The sequence below is a fragment of the Octodon degus genome, unplaced genomic scaffold, assembly GCF_000260255.1.
Source record: "Octodon degus isolate 3935 unplaced genomic scaffold, OctDeg1.0 scaffold00023, whole genome shotgun sequence".
Lineage (NCBI taxonomy): Eukaryota > Metazoa > Chordata > Mammalia > Rodentia > Octodontidae > Octodon > Octodon degus.
Genome location: NW_004524599.1, coordinates 648,690 through 664,767, shown reverse-complemented (window position 1 = coordinate 664,767; position 16,078 = coordinate 648,690). Strand labels below are relative to the sequence as shown.

Genomic DNA, 16,078 nt, shown 5'->3' with positions numbered 1-16,078 from the left:
CCTGGATCAAAAGAGGATCCCTGGGCCCGGGAAGTCTCACTCACTCGCCGGGCCTGCGCTCTGGGTCTGTTCAGGATCCTGCGGCCTCAGTCGTCTCACTCACTCGCCGGGCCTGCGCTCTGGGTCTGTTCAGGATCCTGCGGCCTCGGTCGTCTCACTCACTCGCCGGGCCTGCGCTCTGGGTCTGTTCAGGATCCCGCGGCCTGGGTCGTCTCCGTAGCTGGTGTTTTACATAGTCTTCTAAATGTTTAATTTTAAATTGCTCAGAGACACTTACTGTTAAGGCAACATGGTAAGCCCTGTGTGAACAAATTGTCCCCCGTAACATGTTTTCTAGCTACAGTTTTCTGTATACCAGAACTTTTCTGAAGGCAGTAGTTTTTCCAGTTATTTTGCTTAAGAACGGACATTATAATTTAAGCATTTAAATTCAGCATCTTTTGGTTTTGCTGGGTCAGTAGACGGCCTGAAGCACAGCACAGTGAGCACTTGAGTTTCCCCGAGGGTACCAGCTGAGGTCTAATGTGCTCTTGCTTAAGCTAATACTTACGTAACCTGCAATTCGGGGTCCTGAATATGTTCATTTGTAGTTCTTGGAGGCATGGTGCTTATTGAAGTGGGAACCTTTAATATCTATTTGTAAGATGTTTATCTGCTTGGCTCTGTGTTCTTTTGCAAAGAAGGATCACAGTCCCTTGGACTGACACGGTCCATTTCTTTTGGGGTAAACATCTCCGCAGCAGGGATGGTTTGCCTCTCCCTTTTCAGCTTCCCTCTAAGAGACCAAGTCCCACTCTGATCGCTCTGGGAAAGTGTCAGAAGACAGGTCTTAAGAGAACATTCTCGGGCTGGAGAGATGGCTCAGTGGTCTAAAGCACCTACTTAGAACAAGCTTGGCTAAAGCACAGGGACTGCAGTTCGATACCCCAGCACCACATGCCAGCCAGCCCTGCCCCCTGGTGGGCTGAGCTGTCCCCCCACACAATAAATAAATGTAAAAAAAAAAAAAGAGAACATTGTCAGAAGCCCCAGTCAGCAGGTAACCCCAAGTCAAATGCTGCAGTGTCCAGACCAAGGGGTTAGTTGTATGTTTTCTGGAGTTGACAGCAATTATTTAGGCTGATGTGCAGCATGGTCTCAGAATTTGTCTTGCACCTGTTTGCTGGCTTCTAGCTGAGCTTTTCTTTTCTGAGTTACAAAATATAAAAAATTGATGATACCCTTTGCCTTGGCCTTACTTTGGAGTTACTAATGGAGGCCCAACAGTACTGTACAAGTGATTTTTCATCTTAATATTTTATGAAAAAGCTTTTAAGGTAAAACACATCTCTGTGTAGAGATTATAGTTATATTTTACCTGTCAACATCTTTGCCACAGAGATCTCACTTTAGTAGCTGAAAAACAACAAAATATAAGTACTCTGGGCTCAGAGTTTATTTCACAAAGTGTGTGTACTAAGCCCTTTAAGTACTGCTTACATAAAAAATTACATTAAGACCTTTCCTGTCTGTTTATACTTGATGTGATACTCTGTTCTAACAGTCTTGGTTCTTTCCACCATAGTGACAGGCAGAGGACATAGCAATAGGCAGGAGTAGAGCTGCTACAAAAGGCATCAGTAGTAGCCAAAAGCTCAGGGATGTAGGGACTAAATCCTGGTATGAATCTGAAGGTCTCTTGGCAATCTCCATCTTGCAATCAAGTGTACGGATTGGGGATTTTAACAAGTGTTAGTTGTAGAAAAACAAAACAAAGACAAAAATTAATTTGTACTCAGCTGTGCTTCTAGTGGGCATGATGCCCTGCAGGAACTTGGAGTCTGTGACATGCACATTGAGTGGCTGTCACCACTTGGAATTAGACGTGAAGTCCAAACCCTTCCCACCCATCAGGCCCCCAGATATGAAGATGGTAGTTGAACTAATTACACAGGGCTGTGTATATGTAATGAACATGTCTATGTTCATTAATCAAGTGTTTAAGTTGCTCACAGCCTTTTGAAACCGATGCTGCTCATTTTCACTTGAAGTTTTCCCCTTATCTCAGATTGACATTATAAACTGTTGCATTAATAGGGGTGATTATGTGTATTTCATCCCAGCACTGGTGACAGGAAACCATCCTGGCCCTCAGGGCAAGATGGAAGGGGTACATGGGGGAAGGGCAGGCCCTAGAGGGCTGCACTTTACCTGTAAGTTGAAGTAGATGCTTAAGTGGAAGAGTAGTGGTCATGACCTTGGAAAAGACTAAAATCCTGGCCCTGCTTGACTATACCTTTTGAAACTCATTTCTTAGTCACAGGGAGGCAGTTATTAAAGGTGTTGAGGCAGAGGGCTGGCAGAAGCAGTCCATATTCTTGACTGGGAAAGACTATAGCCATTAGTTTGCTGCGGATCTGCTAGTTGAAGTGAGATGTTACAGGATCTTGACTGAGACGATGGCAGTAGGACCAGAAAGGGAAGAGCAGACCTCTATGTGTCGGTACATTTATGGCGGGTAGTGGGGCTTATTCTGTATCTTGAGCAAAAGAAGGACATTTTTCAATTAAGAATAAATGAAATAGTCTTGGAGACATAGAACCCTCAGGACCTTGTTTCCACTAAGCCTTCCCATCCTGAGGTAAATCAGCCTGGTAAGAGGGTCCTTTCCCCCGAGTTTACTTGGAGATTTTTGGATGTTTTGGGTTTTGCCAGGTGGAGGGTATGGGCTGGACAGAATCACATTAAAGCTGTTTTTCTCTGCTTTGGTCCATTCCACCACAGAAAAGATAGAGGAGATCTACAGAGCTTTCATTAAGGAATCTGGCGTCCAGTTCAGCGAGCTGGAAGGGCAGGTGCTCCAGTTCCATCTCAGTAACCTGGAATACGCCTGCGGCAGCAACCTCCACCAGGTGCGCACGTTTGTGAGACATGCGTGGAAAATACTTGCTCTTGCATATGTGCTGCTTGCAGATCTAAGTGGAATTGGTGCTGGCTTGGATAAGCAGGCAGGAATGACTGTTGGAGCACTACAACTTCAGGGCATTATTAATCCCATGCTGATTATTTTTGGTTTTTGAGATAAGACCTCACTACACAATTTATGCTGGCCTTGAAATCACTAGGTAGCCCAGGCTGGCCTCCGTCCCACAGTTAACCTCCTGCCTCAGCCTCCTGAGTGCTGGAATTACAGGCATGCACCACCATACCTGGCTCCACACTGGTTTTTAACTTTGCTTTTAAGCTAGAAAAATCTTCCTTCAAGTCCTGTGTGAAAATGCTCAACCTACAGAACCTAAGAGAGGAGGACTGCCAGTGAAACAGGGCAGGGCCACGAGCCCCATCCTGTGGCTGCTCCCTTTTTTTTTTTGTCTGCTGCAGAGGCCCTGGGGTCATTTCTGTGGAACTGTGGAGCCTAAAAACACTGTTCTCAGGAAACCTAAGACCAGCACCCTCGCAGTTCTGGCCTGATTACCTTCTAGAAAATGAATTTAAACTTGCTGTACTCCTTAACCAACTGCACCTGGCACTTCAGCATTCTGTATTTTGAATAGAAGCTCCACAGATGATTTTTTTTTTTTGGGGGGGGGGGACTGGGGATTTGAACTCAGACCATTGTGTTTGCTAAGCAAGCACTTATTCTACTGAGCCATCTCCCCCGGCCCTCCATAGATGATTGAATCTGTTTCCACTGAGTCTGCTTTACAACTGGGATTGCAGCATTTTGCAGAATCTTGCTGGGTTTCCCCCTGTGGGGGCTTTCTGTGCGGAGGACAGCTAGTGGGCATATTTATTGTGGAGCTGATGGAATGCACTTTCACTCCATAGGATGTCCCTTTGCTAAAGATGAGACTATACAGAATCAACTTTTATATTTTAAGATCAGTGACTGCTACCCATACCGAAGTGATTCAGAACTTTGTTCTGAGCTACTCTCCTCTACATTATGCAGAGATTCCCTTCCACCTGACAGTAGCGTTCGCTGAGCTGCTCTGCTCTCCCCCCCTTTCCTGATGTCTGCCACAGAGTCGGTGGCCCTGCCCTCCTGCTCTGGATGTCAGTTCCTGCCTGGAGCCCCTTTTGGGGACCCTCGTCCAGGCATGAAGATGTACACTGCCAGGTCCCAACACCTCCTGTTGTCTCCCAGGTGTCTGCTCGCTCCTGGGATCACAATGAATTCTTCGCCCAGTTTGCTGGTGACCACACTCTCCTGACTCCTGGGTACTATGTCATCATTGAGAAGCTGGCTGAAGGGCTGGACATTCGGCTCCAGGCTCCGGTGAGCACTGGCAGGTGGGAGGCTCTGGCTCTGCCCTGTTTTGGGGCGTGCATACTGGGGCCTATGATTCTCTGAAGACAGGTTTTGCTCACACGCCTGTGGCTTTGTTCTGTTCTTTGTAGCCTGTGGTCACAGCATTGTCCCTGTCAGGTCACAGCTATTGCTTGGAAGCCGTAGCCCATGCCCATGTTCATTAATGAAGTGTCTTAAGTTGCTTACAGCCTTTTGAAACCGATGCTGCTCATTTTCACTTGAAGTTTTCCCCTTATCTCAGATTGACATTATAGACTATTGCATTAATAGGGGTGATTATGTGTCTTTCACTCTCCACTGTATCAGTTTTCCTGTGCCTTGTCATGATGTTTATAGATCTTAATTCCCTGAGTTCAGCTATAAAGGTTGCCTAGATCACTTCATGCCAGGGAGTGAGTCCCTGCAGCCTTAGAGATGTAAACTTACCTAATGGGAATCAGCTAGGATGCTGCATCACACGGTTCCAGCTCTCTTTTTTTTTTTTTTTTTTTTTTTTGTAATTGTCTTGTCTTGGGAAGGTCCAGAGCATTAATTACACTGGAGATGAAGTGCAGGTCACCACGACAGATGGCACGGGCTATTCTGCACAAAAGGTAAGTGCTGGCCTTCACTAGGCTGCATGCTGTGCTGCCCACCAGGGGCCGTGGGGAAGGCCAGATCTTTTCCTATGGTGTAGTTTGCCTGTGTGGTCCGCCTGGAGCTTTGTTGGATTCTGACAGATTAGCACTGTCCACTCAATTGCATGTAGATGTGCAAATCTGGTTGCATTGATTCAGTTCTGTCTGGCTTCACAGCTGGTGGAATTTAGCTAATTTTCTCAAAATGCTTTCCATGGTACATTGATCCTGTGAGTTAAGCAAAAAAAAGAAATTCCTTGGCCAATCTGGCCTATAGTCCTAGCACTCTTGAGAGGCTGAGGCAGAAGAATTACAAATTTAAGCCCAGTCTGGGCAATTTAGGGATTTAGTGAGATCCTGTCTCAAAATAAAAAATTAAAAAGTGCTGGGTCTGTGGCTTACAGTGAAGGCCCTGGGTTCAGGAGTTCCTTAGCTAGGGGCTGGGGCCGTGCCTCAGTGATAGAATGCTTGCTTTGTATGTGCAAGGCCCTCACACATTCCAAAAAATTGTTTTTTCTTATCCAAATAAGGTAGTTATGTGGTACACTGTACTTTTAGGTTAAAAGAAATACATTAAAGGCTCCAAGAAGTCCTGCATTAAAGAAATTTACCTTTAATTTTCTGCTTTTTACCATGGAATCTTTTCCACAACAAAAAACAAAAATTCTGTTTCCATTTTGAAGCTGTGCTTTTATGTAATTTAGGCACTTTTACATACGCTTTTGTAGGCAGTCTTGTGAGCTGTATAGTAGGAGGCCCTGTGCTCAACTCACAGCAGGTTTTTGTAGTTCTGAACACCAAAGGCCCTGCCTTGCGGCCAAGAGATCTGATAGCCCTCGGAAGCCGTCACTCGGCTCCAGACCCACTGCTGCCTTTTGCTCCTCCTGGACCTTGGTCACCATACAGCAGTGCATGTTGCCTGGGAAGAACAGGCCTGGAGGATGGGCTGCAAGGGTGCGTCCCAACACTGTTTCTGCCATTAGCTGGTTGGGAGACCAGGGGCTAGCAGTTTCTTAGCCTGGGCTGTGGTTTGGAATCCCCTGGGAGGAGCTTGCAGGAGGAGGTGCACAGTCCATCCTGCTGAGACTCACTGGGTCTCATGAGTTGTGTTTCTAACTTCCCAAGTCCAGTGTGTGGCTTGGTTATGTCACCATGTAGTGTCCTCATCTGTACGCTTGTGAGAGCCTAAGGTTCTTCTAGTAGGGAACGTTTCTTAAAAGCCCACCTTTTTAAATTCTAGTTCTGAATTTAGCAGGGGGTATCTGGGCAGCACCCTGGCTATGCTTTTCTCCGCTTGGTTACCTAGGCCCAGTTCTGCCTAGGCCCAGTTCTGCACCGTCCATCTCTGTAGTTTAACCTTCCAGAGAGGCAAGGGCATAGCTACAGAATGTACTTCAAAAATGTTTAAAAATAACTTTAAATAATGTTTAAAACAAATACTTTTATTTGGGGCCGGGGAGGTGGCTCAGTAGAAAAAGTGCTTCCCTGGCAAGCGCAAGGGCCTGAGTTCAATCCCCGGTTCCACCAAAAAAAAAAAAAAAAAAAAGTTGGCTTACAAATATTTTTATTTTTTATGTAGCTAGCACTCCGCAGCTGGTTTTGGAGATCTCCCCAAGCATGTGAGAGGACGCTTTCCAACTCAGTGACAGACCTAACTGTGGACGAACTGTAATGCAAGCAGGGTGGTTCTACTGGGGCCTGGTGGTGGCTCCTGGCCAGAACGTGTTCATACCATTTGCCTGCTTGTTCACTCAGCTTTTTGAAGCTTTTTTTTTTTTTTTCTGGTCAAGAGGAAGACAATTAGATTTTCTTTGTTTCCTTGCCATTCTCATGTATCATTCAGATGATTGAGTTTTGTTATTTGCTGGTGGTGGTTTTTAACCAGGGAGGCTGTTATCTATGAACCAGTGTCAACTTCCTGAGAACACAAAGCGTATTTTCTACCTTGTAAAGTTTTCATGTGGCAGAACATAGTTACAGAAGTGACAGGAAGGCTGTTCTACCTTCTGAGACCCTGGGATTAGGGTGACATCAGATCTGTGAAGTCTTTGGTAAGGCCTGAGGTGCATGGATGCTTGCTCCAGCTCCATTCTACGCTCCTCCTGTGGACATGGAAAACAGAACATGTACGCACATGCGCGTGTGTGCATACACACTTGTATACTCTCCCCGGCTCCTGGCAGCCCAGGCCAGGCCTGGCCAGCCCCACACCCTTCTTGTCTGAGCTTTGGCAGGTGTGTTTGGGCTTGCCTTGTGCTGCCTCTGCTGACAGGCGTAGTGTCCCTGGGAGTAGGGACAGGAGAGGTTCCAGGACGCAGCTGTCAACCACAGGAAGTCAAGAAGAGGGCAGGAGGGGCTTGTTGGCTGGTGAAAGTGGCTGTTCGTGATTGTAGCTCTTTGATGGCCTGGGTTTATCAGGTGCTTTGAAAATCCTTGTGACTTGAAACTAACGTTCAGCCTTCTCCTTCAAAAACACTGTGGTTTTCTAGGATTGTAATTCTCATGTTGCAGTGTTTTATATTTATGAAGCACCATGATGTACCTTAAATTTTAAACATTACTGGGATTCTCCGAGGTTATTAGAGCAGGTCTTGCCATGCGCTAGTATCAGGAACAGTAGAGGAGGTTCTCCTAACCCCAGGTGTTGGGCTGTTTCCTTTTATAGCCCTACTTTTCAGGCTTGGCCTGGGCTCTCTCTTCAGATGCAGAATTGTTGCCTTTATGCAGATTTCTCCTGTGGGTGCCCCTTCTTGGCCAGGTGCCCTTGGGCAGTGAGCAACCTGCAGGACTGCTCAGGGCATCCACTGTTGATCTAGGATAACCACATGCGATGCTGACAGTCTTGTGCCTGGAAATATGAGGAATGTGCCTTGGGTGTTGATTTTCCTGGAAATGAACCCACTGGGTAGATGTCCTTTTCGATGTGGCTATTCTCTGTGTGTGTTAACTGTAATTGTTTCCCACAGGTATTAGTCACTGTTCCACTGGCCATACTTCAGAAAGGTGCCATTCAGTTTAATCCACCACTGTCAGAGAAAAAGATGAAAGCTATCAACAGCTTGGGCGCTGGCATCATTGAGAAGGTGACTAGCAAGATTGGTGTCAGATGACACGACTTGTGCTACAGGGAGATACAGGGACATTTTTGAAACAAAATAAAACTCAAAGATTTCATTTGAGTAACTGTTCGTGAAGGATTCTGAAGGCTGGTATCCAGCTTGAAACAAGAGACTGGCTGAAGTCTGAGTTCTGGCCTTCTAGAAAATGAAACCTGTTATTCAAATTGGATTTGCTGTAAGCACATCTGGGAATAATGACACATGACATGAGGGAACCATGTTCCGAGGTCAGGGCACCATGCTGGGCTGGGGTCATCAGGGGATCTCAGGGAGCTGGTGGTGTACAAACAGCATGAAGCCAGGCATGGCAATGCCCATCTGTTATCCCTGCTAGTGTAGGTGAGCAGAGGAGAAGCTGTGATAGAAAGAACCCAGTCTAGGCAACTTAGCAAGACCCTGTGTTAAAATACATTTTAAAAGGCTGGATGTAGGTCAGTGATAGAGTTCTTACCTAGCATGTGCAAGACTTGGGCTTGGCCCCTTGTACTGCAACCCCCCCCAGGCAAGAAGTTCACGAGAGAGAACCAAGGAAATGAGAAGATGGGAAGGATGAAAGGTCTTGAACATGTGCAATTTTGAAAAGGAAGCATTTACCCACCTTCCTCTTGCTTGTGTTCCAGATTGCCTTGCAGTTTCCTTACAGATTTTGGGACAGTAAAGTTCAAGGGGCTGACTTTTTTGGTCACGTTCCTCCCAGTGCCAGCCAGCGGGGGCTGTTCGCTGTGTACTATGACATGGATCCTCAGGTAAAGTCCTCTTCTTGAAAGTGGAATTTAGTGATCACTCACATGTCAGGCTCAGGGACAAAGGAATATTGTGGAGATCGTGTGTGTGTGTGTGTGTGTGTGTGTGTGTGTGTGTGTACAGGCCCATGTGATTGTGGGTGGTGCTGGGGATTGAACCAGGCCTGTACAAGAGGTTTGGCTGAACTACATCTAAGCTATTTTTGTATGAGTTTTTATTTTTTAATTTTTAATTTTGGTACATGTTTGCAATACATGATTACATTCATCCTAGGGGATGGGTACAGATACAGAATACTGTACATCTTAATTCTTTGTTCATTCAAGGGGTTGATCTAAAGTTTTCCCTTCAGTTGGATCCTTGTCTAGTTTTGGAGTCACTTTGGGAGTACTTCTTCCCTTCCTATTTCAAGAGTGAGTCTTGGGGCTGAGGAGATACCTCAGTAGAATAAGTGCTTGCCTGACAAGCACAGGGTCCGGAGTTCAATTTCCGGTACTGCAAAAAAAAAAAAAAAAACATTTAAATAAATAAATAAAGAGTGAGTGTTGTTGTTAGATCTTCTCTGAAGTTCTTGTAGACCTCAGTGGTGAGTCCTGGGCTTTTCATGGTTGGTTGGTGTTTCGCTACTGCTTCAGTTTCATTGGCTGGAATTCACTGGTTTGGAGTTTTTATATCTGCTTGGCTCAGTTTTAGTAATTCATATGTATAGAGTTCATTTCTTCAGCTTCTCCAATTAATGGATTACATGCTTTTGAATAGTGATTAATAATTTGAATTTTAGTGGTATCCATTGTGACTTAGTCATTTTCATTTCTATTTTTTTAAAGGATTTATTTTATTTTGGTACAGGGTCTACAGGGTCTCACTACACAGATTGGACTCATAGTGATCCTCCTGTTTTCAGTCTCCCAAGCACTGGGATTACAGGCGCACACTACCATGCCCAGTCTCCGTCTTTTTCATTTTTTTTTCTTTTCTTGGTGGTACCAGGGATCAAACTCAGGACTTTGCACTTGCCAGGCAAGCACTTATTCCACTGAGCTATCTCCCTGGCCCTATTAATTTCTGATTGCATTGATTTTGACATTTCCTTTCCTTTTTTGGTAAGCTTGGTTAAGGATTTGTCTATTTCATTAAGTCTTTCAACGAACCAACTGTTGGATGCATTGATTCTTTGTAGTTTTTATAGTCTTGATTTCATTAATTTTTGATCTGAGATTTATAATCTGCCTTGCTCTAGCTTTGTATTGGACTGTTCTTGTTTTTCTCAGAGCGTGAGGTATATCATTAGGTTATTTACTTGGGCTCACTCTTTTCTGATACGGACATGGACCACTATAAACTTCCCTCTTTGGATTACTTTCATTACCGGTTTCCTATAGGTTCTGATGTGTTGTGCTGGCAGTACTATCTGATTATTATAAGAACTATACAATTTTCCCTTGATTCCCTCTGTGACTCACTGGTTATTCAGAAGTACATTGTCTGATGCCCATGTATTTACATAATTTCTGTCATTTTCCCCCCATTGAATTCTGGTTTCATAGTACTATGATCTGATAATATGCATGGGACAATTTTGTTTCTTTTATATTTATTAAACTCTGTGGTTTGAATGTGTGTTTGTGATTAAATGTTACTTTCTTGGTTCAAGCTGGCCTGGAGCTCACTAGGTAGCCCAAGTTGGCCTCAAACTCAGGGTGATTCAGCTTCTGATATTTCTTTATTGATTTTTTTGGTCTAGTTTATCTGTTTATTTCTGATAGTGAGGTATTCAGATCCTCCACTGTAATTGTGTTTATGTCCAGTAGAGTTTGTTTTATGAAGTTGGGTGCACCAGTGTTTGGTGTATATATAGTTATAATTGTTATCTCTTCCTGTTGAACTGTTTATTCTTCCTTAACCAGAATGTAGCGACCTTCTTTGGTTCAAATCAGTTTCGGTGTGGAGTCCACTTCGTCTGAAAGTAGAACACACACTCCTTGTTTTGGGCTCTCGTTGTATAGACGATTGTTTTTCATCCTTTATTTCTTAATCTATAATTTCTTTTTGATTATGTTTCTTACTGTATACCATTGGGTTGTTTTTTTTAAAAATATGTTAAGTTTTGTCTTTGGCTTGAGAGATGCACTTTGGAGGTGATTAGAGAAAGGAAATCAATTTATTCCTATTAATAGGCCTTTTCCTTTGTCCTAAGGTCTGAACAACTTTGTTAATTTGGAGAGGGAGGGTATGGTGCAATTGGCCCAGCACCCATTTGTCCAGAAATGAGCTACAGTAATGTTAGTGGCACAAAGCAGGTGCTGGCATACAGTAAAAACTAATTAATAGCAACAGTTATGCCATCCTTGATTATAGCAAAACAATCAGCAATCATAATAAGAATCAAAGACAAACTGGATAATAGCATGCCGTAAGAACCAGTAAAACTACGACTACGATCCATAGTAGGAGAAAAGAGGTGTGCAGTAAAGATACAGGCACAGAGACAAGCCAGATACCCCAACACAATAAATGCCTACTAAATTCAACAACTACCACTATCAGCAGTACAAAAGAATTTGACAGTAATAGCATAGTCAACTAAATAGGTAAAGATTAATAAAGCTTGATGGTAAAAAATGCAGGGGGTGGGAAGAGGGAGATGAATGAAGGAAAATTTGAAAAATAAAAAGATGAGAAAGAGTAAAGGGAGATACATGATTGAATTCAGGAACAAAAGGAAACTAATAGAATTACATCAGTAATAGAAAACAAAGAAAAAAGCACAAAAGAAAGGAAGAGGTGGGGGGAGGGAAGAGGACATAAAAGAATTGTGTTGTGTTGTGTACATATACAAACGTTTCACAGTGACTGTAATCGTTACATACTAAAAACATGTACTAATAAATGTTAAAAGTTTTAAAAGAAAACAAGAGCCTAAAGCAACCAATGAAAGAAAAATGGATCAAAAAACTTGCTGTATGTGAGCGGCTTCTTTCCAGGGGGTGGACTGTTGGGGTCTGTGTGGTATGGCAGGGGTCACTACTCAGGCCCTCATGTTTCCACATGCTGCATGTGAATGCCGAGTCCTGCCTGTTTCCTGCTAGGTATGGTTGGTCAGTGCTGTCTGCTCTAAGGCTGTACCTGCTGCACATGCTCCCAGTTTTCCCTCCTGTGCACCACAGTCACAGCTTTCTCTGCCTAGCTTTATTGCTTTTGGATTTGAGAGGTGCTCCCACCCCTCTCTGCTCCAGAGGCCCCTGTCCATAGACTCTAGGTAGTGGCAACTGGCCACAGCCAAATGTGTTCTGATCATGTTGACAGATCGGAAAAGTAAACAGACCACTGGGTTGTACTGGGTGTAGGCATCAGGGAAAAGGCTTAAGCACTTTGCTGGACTTAATGCAAGCACTTTAAGACCTTTCCCCTGAAAACCACATGTCCTTTTTGGCCCGAGCCTAAAACTTCTGGGCATGGGAGGTCTATGTCTAGCCAACACTTTCTCCATAGCCGTCTCTATGGCTGTCTCCCATCCAGTCATTGTGGTAGCAAGACCCCAGAAACCCTGAAGTGTAGTTGTTGTAGCTTCTGATTCCTGGAGTATATTAATCTTAACCCCTTCCAAGGATGGCTCCTGATTAAACACTTTCAAATATGGCAGGTGGAGCTTCCGGGATAGTTCAGTGTTTAAGTGCCTGCTTAGAAGGAATCCTGGGGCTGGGGAGATGGCTCAGTGGAATAAGTGCTTTCCTGGCAAGTGCAAGGGCTTGAGTTCAATCCCCGGTTCTGCAAAAAAAAAAGAAGGAATCCTATTCTGGTGCATGGGACCACAGTTCGATCCCCAGCTCCACATACCTTAACAGACCTGCAATTAAGGCAGACTGAGCCAGAAAAAAAAAAAATCAAATATGGCAGGCACTGTGCTTCATTTCTTTTTCCAACTCTAGCCTGTCATAAGGAGTTTCTGGCCAGGGATGTAGCTCAACGGCACAGTGTCTGCCTGACAAGTACAAGGTCTTAAGTTTGATTCTTGGTCCAAAAAAACCAGAAGAAAGGTGCTTCCTTTTACATAAAACCCCGTACTGGTATTTCAGTTGATGGGGACTGTGGGCTTTTCTTTGGGCACGTGCTGCTGGCCTAGGCTGTCATTCCTTTTGGGGCTGCTGACCCTTTCAGGGCATGCTGTATGCTTGCAGACACAGGTCTCCTCTCTGAGAACTGGAATTCAGGTTTCAGACTTCTTCATTCTCTCAAAAAGAGAGTCTCCCTGTAGTTTCTAGCTTTCCTGTTGCTTCTTTCTTTCTGGTTAGGTTTGAGACAGGGTCTCACTTTGTAGTTCAGGCTGGCCTTGAAGTCACTATGTAGCAGTGCTCAAGCTTGGAGTGGTCCTCCTGCCTTAGCTTCCAAAGCACTGGGGTTACTAGGCTGCGCCACCAAGTCCAGCTATGTAGTTCTGGTCTCAAGTCCTGGAGATCTGCTTAATTTCTTTGCTAAATTGGTTGTTTTTCAGGTGACTTGATTCCACACCTAGTTGAGGATGTGTTCTGCTGCATGTCTTTGCCATTTTTAATCACAGCATTTTGGTTGTGTTTAGTCAGGGAGGACACTTGTGCTGGGACATTTTCCTATGGGCAAGGAACTTAATGTTGCTGTATTTTCTTGAAGTGTTAATGGTGTGCCCTGGATGTGAAGTGGTGCCTGTGCAGTGTTCTTTCGGGCTGAGGAATTCCTCTTCGGTATAGCTGGCCAGGGTGCAGTAACTGAGTGGATCTGAAACTTCCTCTCACAGTCTTCTCCTAAGCGAGAGTGATGGGGTGTATTTGGTGCAGAGGTGGAGGCAGGAAGCGGGAGGGCGTGTCATGGCTTTGGGGCTGTCATGGCTTTGCTGCAGCTATGTTGCTGCCACACAAAAGCTAATTCCCACTTTCTCTTGGTTCCAAGAGGCTTTGTTTTAAGCAGGCTTCATGTGGGAACTGAGCAGTTTCTTTGCTACTTGACGTTTTTTCCCCCATTACTTTTTCTGCAGCTTCCCCAGTCAGTCTCGTTATTTTTGAAATAAGATTTGTTATGTGAAGAGCCCAAGGAACGCTGTGCTACTTCCTGAGTGGTGGTGGTGGTGGTGGTAGTGGGGGTGGAGTTCTCCCCAACAGACACTAGTAGGGTGGGTAGAGGAGTAGTGTGTGAGAATACCTATTCTTACAGTGCCTGAAGAGTACTGTAATGGAATTCAGTTTGTGAGAACAGGAATTTCGTGTGGAGCTGAGCATTTAGACTGACCAAAAGCAAAATGAGCTGCCTTTCTCTTTGCCTGCAGAAGCAACAGAGCGTGTTGATGTCGGTGATCGCTGGGGAGGCAGTGGCATCAGTTCAGACCCTGGATGACAAGCAGGTGCTGCAGCTGTGCATGGCCACCCTGCGGGAGCTGTTCAAGGAACAGGTCAGAGAGGCTCTCGGAAGGAGGCCACATTCAGTGTGCTCAGCAAGCTCTTCTGAGGGGGAGGGAGCCAGAGCCACCGCCTTGCTGTGTGTGGATGTGGAGGGGGGAGTGTCAAGGTTGTAGGCTCCGTTATTTTCCCAAGAATTCCCCTTTTTACCTGAGTTGCCCAGTTAGTGTGCTAGGGCTACTGTAACTCAGGGTAACTCAGGGCCTCAGAACAAGTGGCTCAGGCAGCAGATGTTGCTTTCTGTCTGGGGGCTGCAAGACCATGATCTGGATGGCAGAGGATTGTGTCTGTGTTGTCCCTCCTCCTGTGAGGAGACACCAACCAGACTGGTGTAGGCCCATCTCCCAGAAGACCCCATTTTGACTTTTTTCTTTTTTTTGATGGTACCAGGGATCGAACTCAGGACCTTGTACTTGCCAGGCAAGCACTTATGCCACTGAGCTATCCCCCTGGCCCAACTTACTTTCCAAAGACTGTCTTCAAATACATTCCCTTTGTGGGTATTGGGGACTTCGACCTAGGAATTGGGGTAGGGGAAAGGACAGTTGAAACACTGTCCAGTCCCTACTTTTTTTTTTTTTCAGTCCCTACTTTTTACAGTAGTCTTCTTTCCTCTCTTCACATCACATACTTTCCTAAAGATGAAAAAGGTTTAGATTTGCTATAGATTGTATATTTACCAAACCCTAGCTTTGACTGCAGCTCCCTTTTAAAGGACATTGTGGAGAATTTTCTGTATCTCACATCAGCAGTCTCTTTTATGTTTTGAATTTAGTACAGGGTCTACAGGGTCTCACTATGGAGATCAGACTCGCAGGGATTCTCCTGTTTTCAGCCTCCCAATGCTGGGATTACAGGCGCATACCACCATGCCCAGTCTCAATTGCCATCTCAGTGTGTCTTGCTGGTGGGGCCAGCATGGCACACTGGGGATCAAACCCCAGCACTGCGATCTGCCTAAGCCAGTGCTTTAACTTGCTGAACTATCAGGCTGGTCTATCAGCCTCTTTTTTCTTTGAGGGGCTCAAAGTACAAGTTTTCTCTTACAATCTGTAGAGATTTGTAAATGGCTACGCTTATTGCCTTTTTCAAATTAAGAGAAAGTTCTGGAAGTTACTTAAAATTACATATATTAAAAGAAGGGGGCATCCAGTTGTGTAGCCACTTTTATGGAAAAGGGTGTAACAGTGATGTGATTGTACAGTATAGAAAGACATAGTATTTATGGGGCTTTATGCTCAAAAGTTTGTTCTTACACTAGTTATTTGAAATGTAGCAGTTTGCAGAGGAATAGTTGCCATATTGATGGTTGTCAGAGGACAGCAGGCAACTCATTTAATTAATGTAAAATATATCCTTGATTCACGGTTTTGTGGAGAAGCCTGTTGGGACTTTCAGCCAGTGCTTACAGGACTCCCCTGGGCCAGGCGCCTGAGAAGGAAAGGCTGAGTTCAGCCATCATGACAGCCCCAGAAGGTGAGCAGACTGCGTCACTGACAGATGAGGGTGAAGCGAGGACATTGTGTGCAGCATGGTGCAGGCCAAGAATTTACAGGCTGGGGTGGAACATACTCATTTTGGGGTACAGCTATACTAATCCTAGATCCCTAGGTTGGCAGGAATGTGCATTTCTAATTTGAGTCACATCATATCTGAATTACTTATCAGTTCTCTTTTATAATTGCTTCTACTGTACACAGGAAGTCCCAGATCCCACAAAGTACTTTGTCACTCGATGGAGCACAGAACCATGGATCCAGATGGCATACAGTTTTGTGAAGACGTTTGGGAGTGGAGAGGCCTATGATATTATTGCGGAGGAAATACAAGGAACTGTCTTTTTTGCTGGCGAGGTATCTTGATTCCAAGCTCAATTGCTCG

The 16,078-nt window shown here is 44.8% G+C and overlaps 1 protein-coding gene across 2 annotated transcripts in view; it reads left to right on the top strand.

The window, feature by feature from the left end:
- Kdm1b (lysine demethylase 1B) overlaps window positions 1–16,078 on the top strand; it is a 55,568-nt gene that overhangs the window by 36,517 nt on the left and 2,973 nt on the right. For both annotated transcript variants that reach the window (XM_023712087.1, XM_023712088.1), the window contains exons 14-20: window positions 2,764–2,891; window positions 4,127–4,258; window positions 4,810–4,884; window positions 7,875–7,991; window positions 8,648–8,773; window positions 14,068–14,190; window positions 15,898–16,050. In XM_023712087.1, the coding sequence (XP_023567855.1) occupies window positions 2,764–2,891; window positions 4,127–4,258; window positions 4,810–4,884; window positions 7,875–7,991; window positions 8,648–8,773; window positions 14,068–14,190; window positions 15,898–16,050 (854 nt within the window). The remainder of the gene's footprint in view (window positions 1–2,763; window positions 2,892–4,126; window positions 4,259–4,809; window positions 4,885–7,874; window positions 7,992–8,647; window positions 8,774–14,067; window positions 14,191–15,897; window positions 16,051–16,078) is intronic.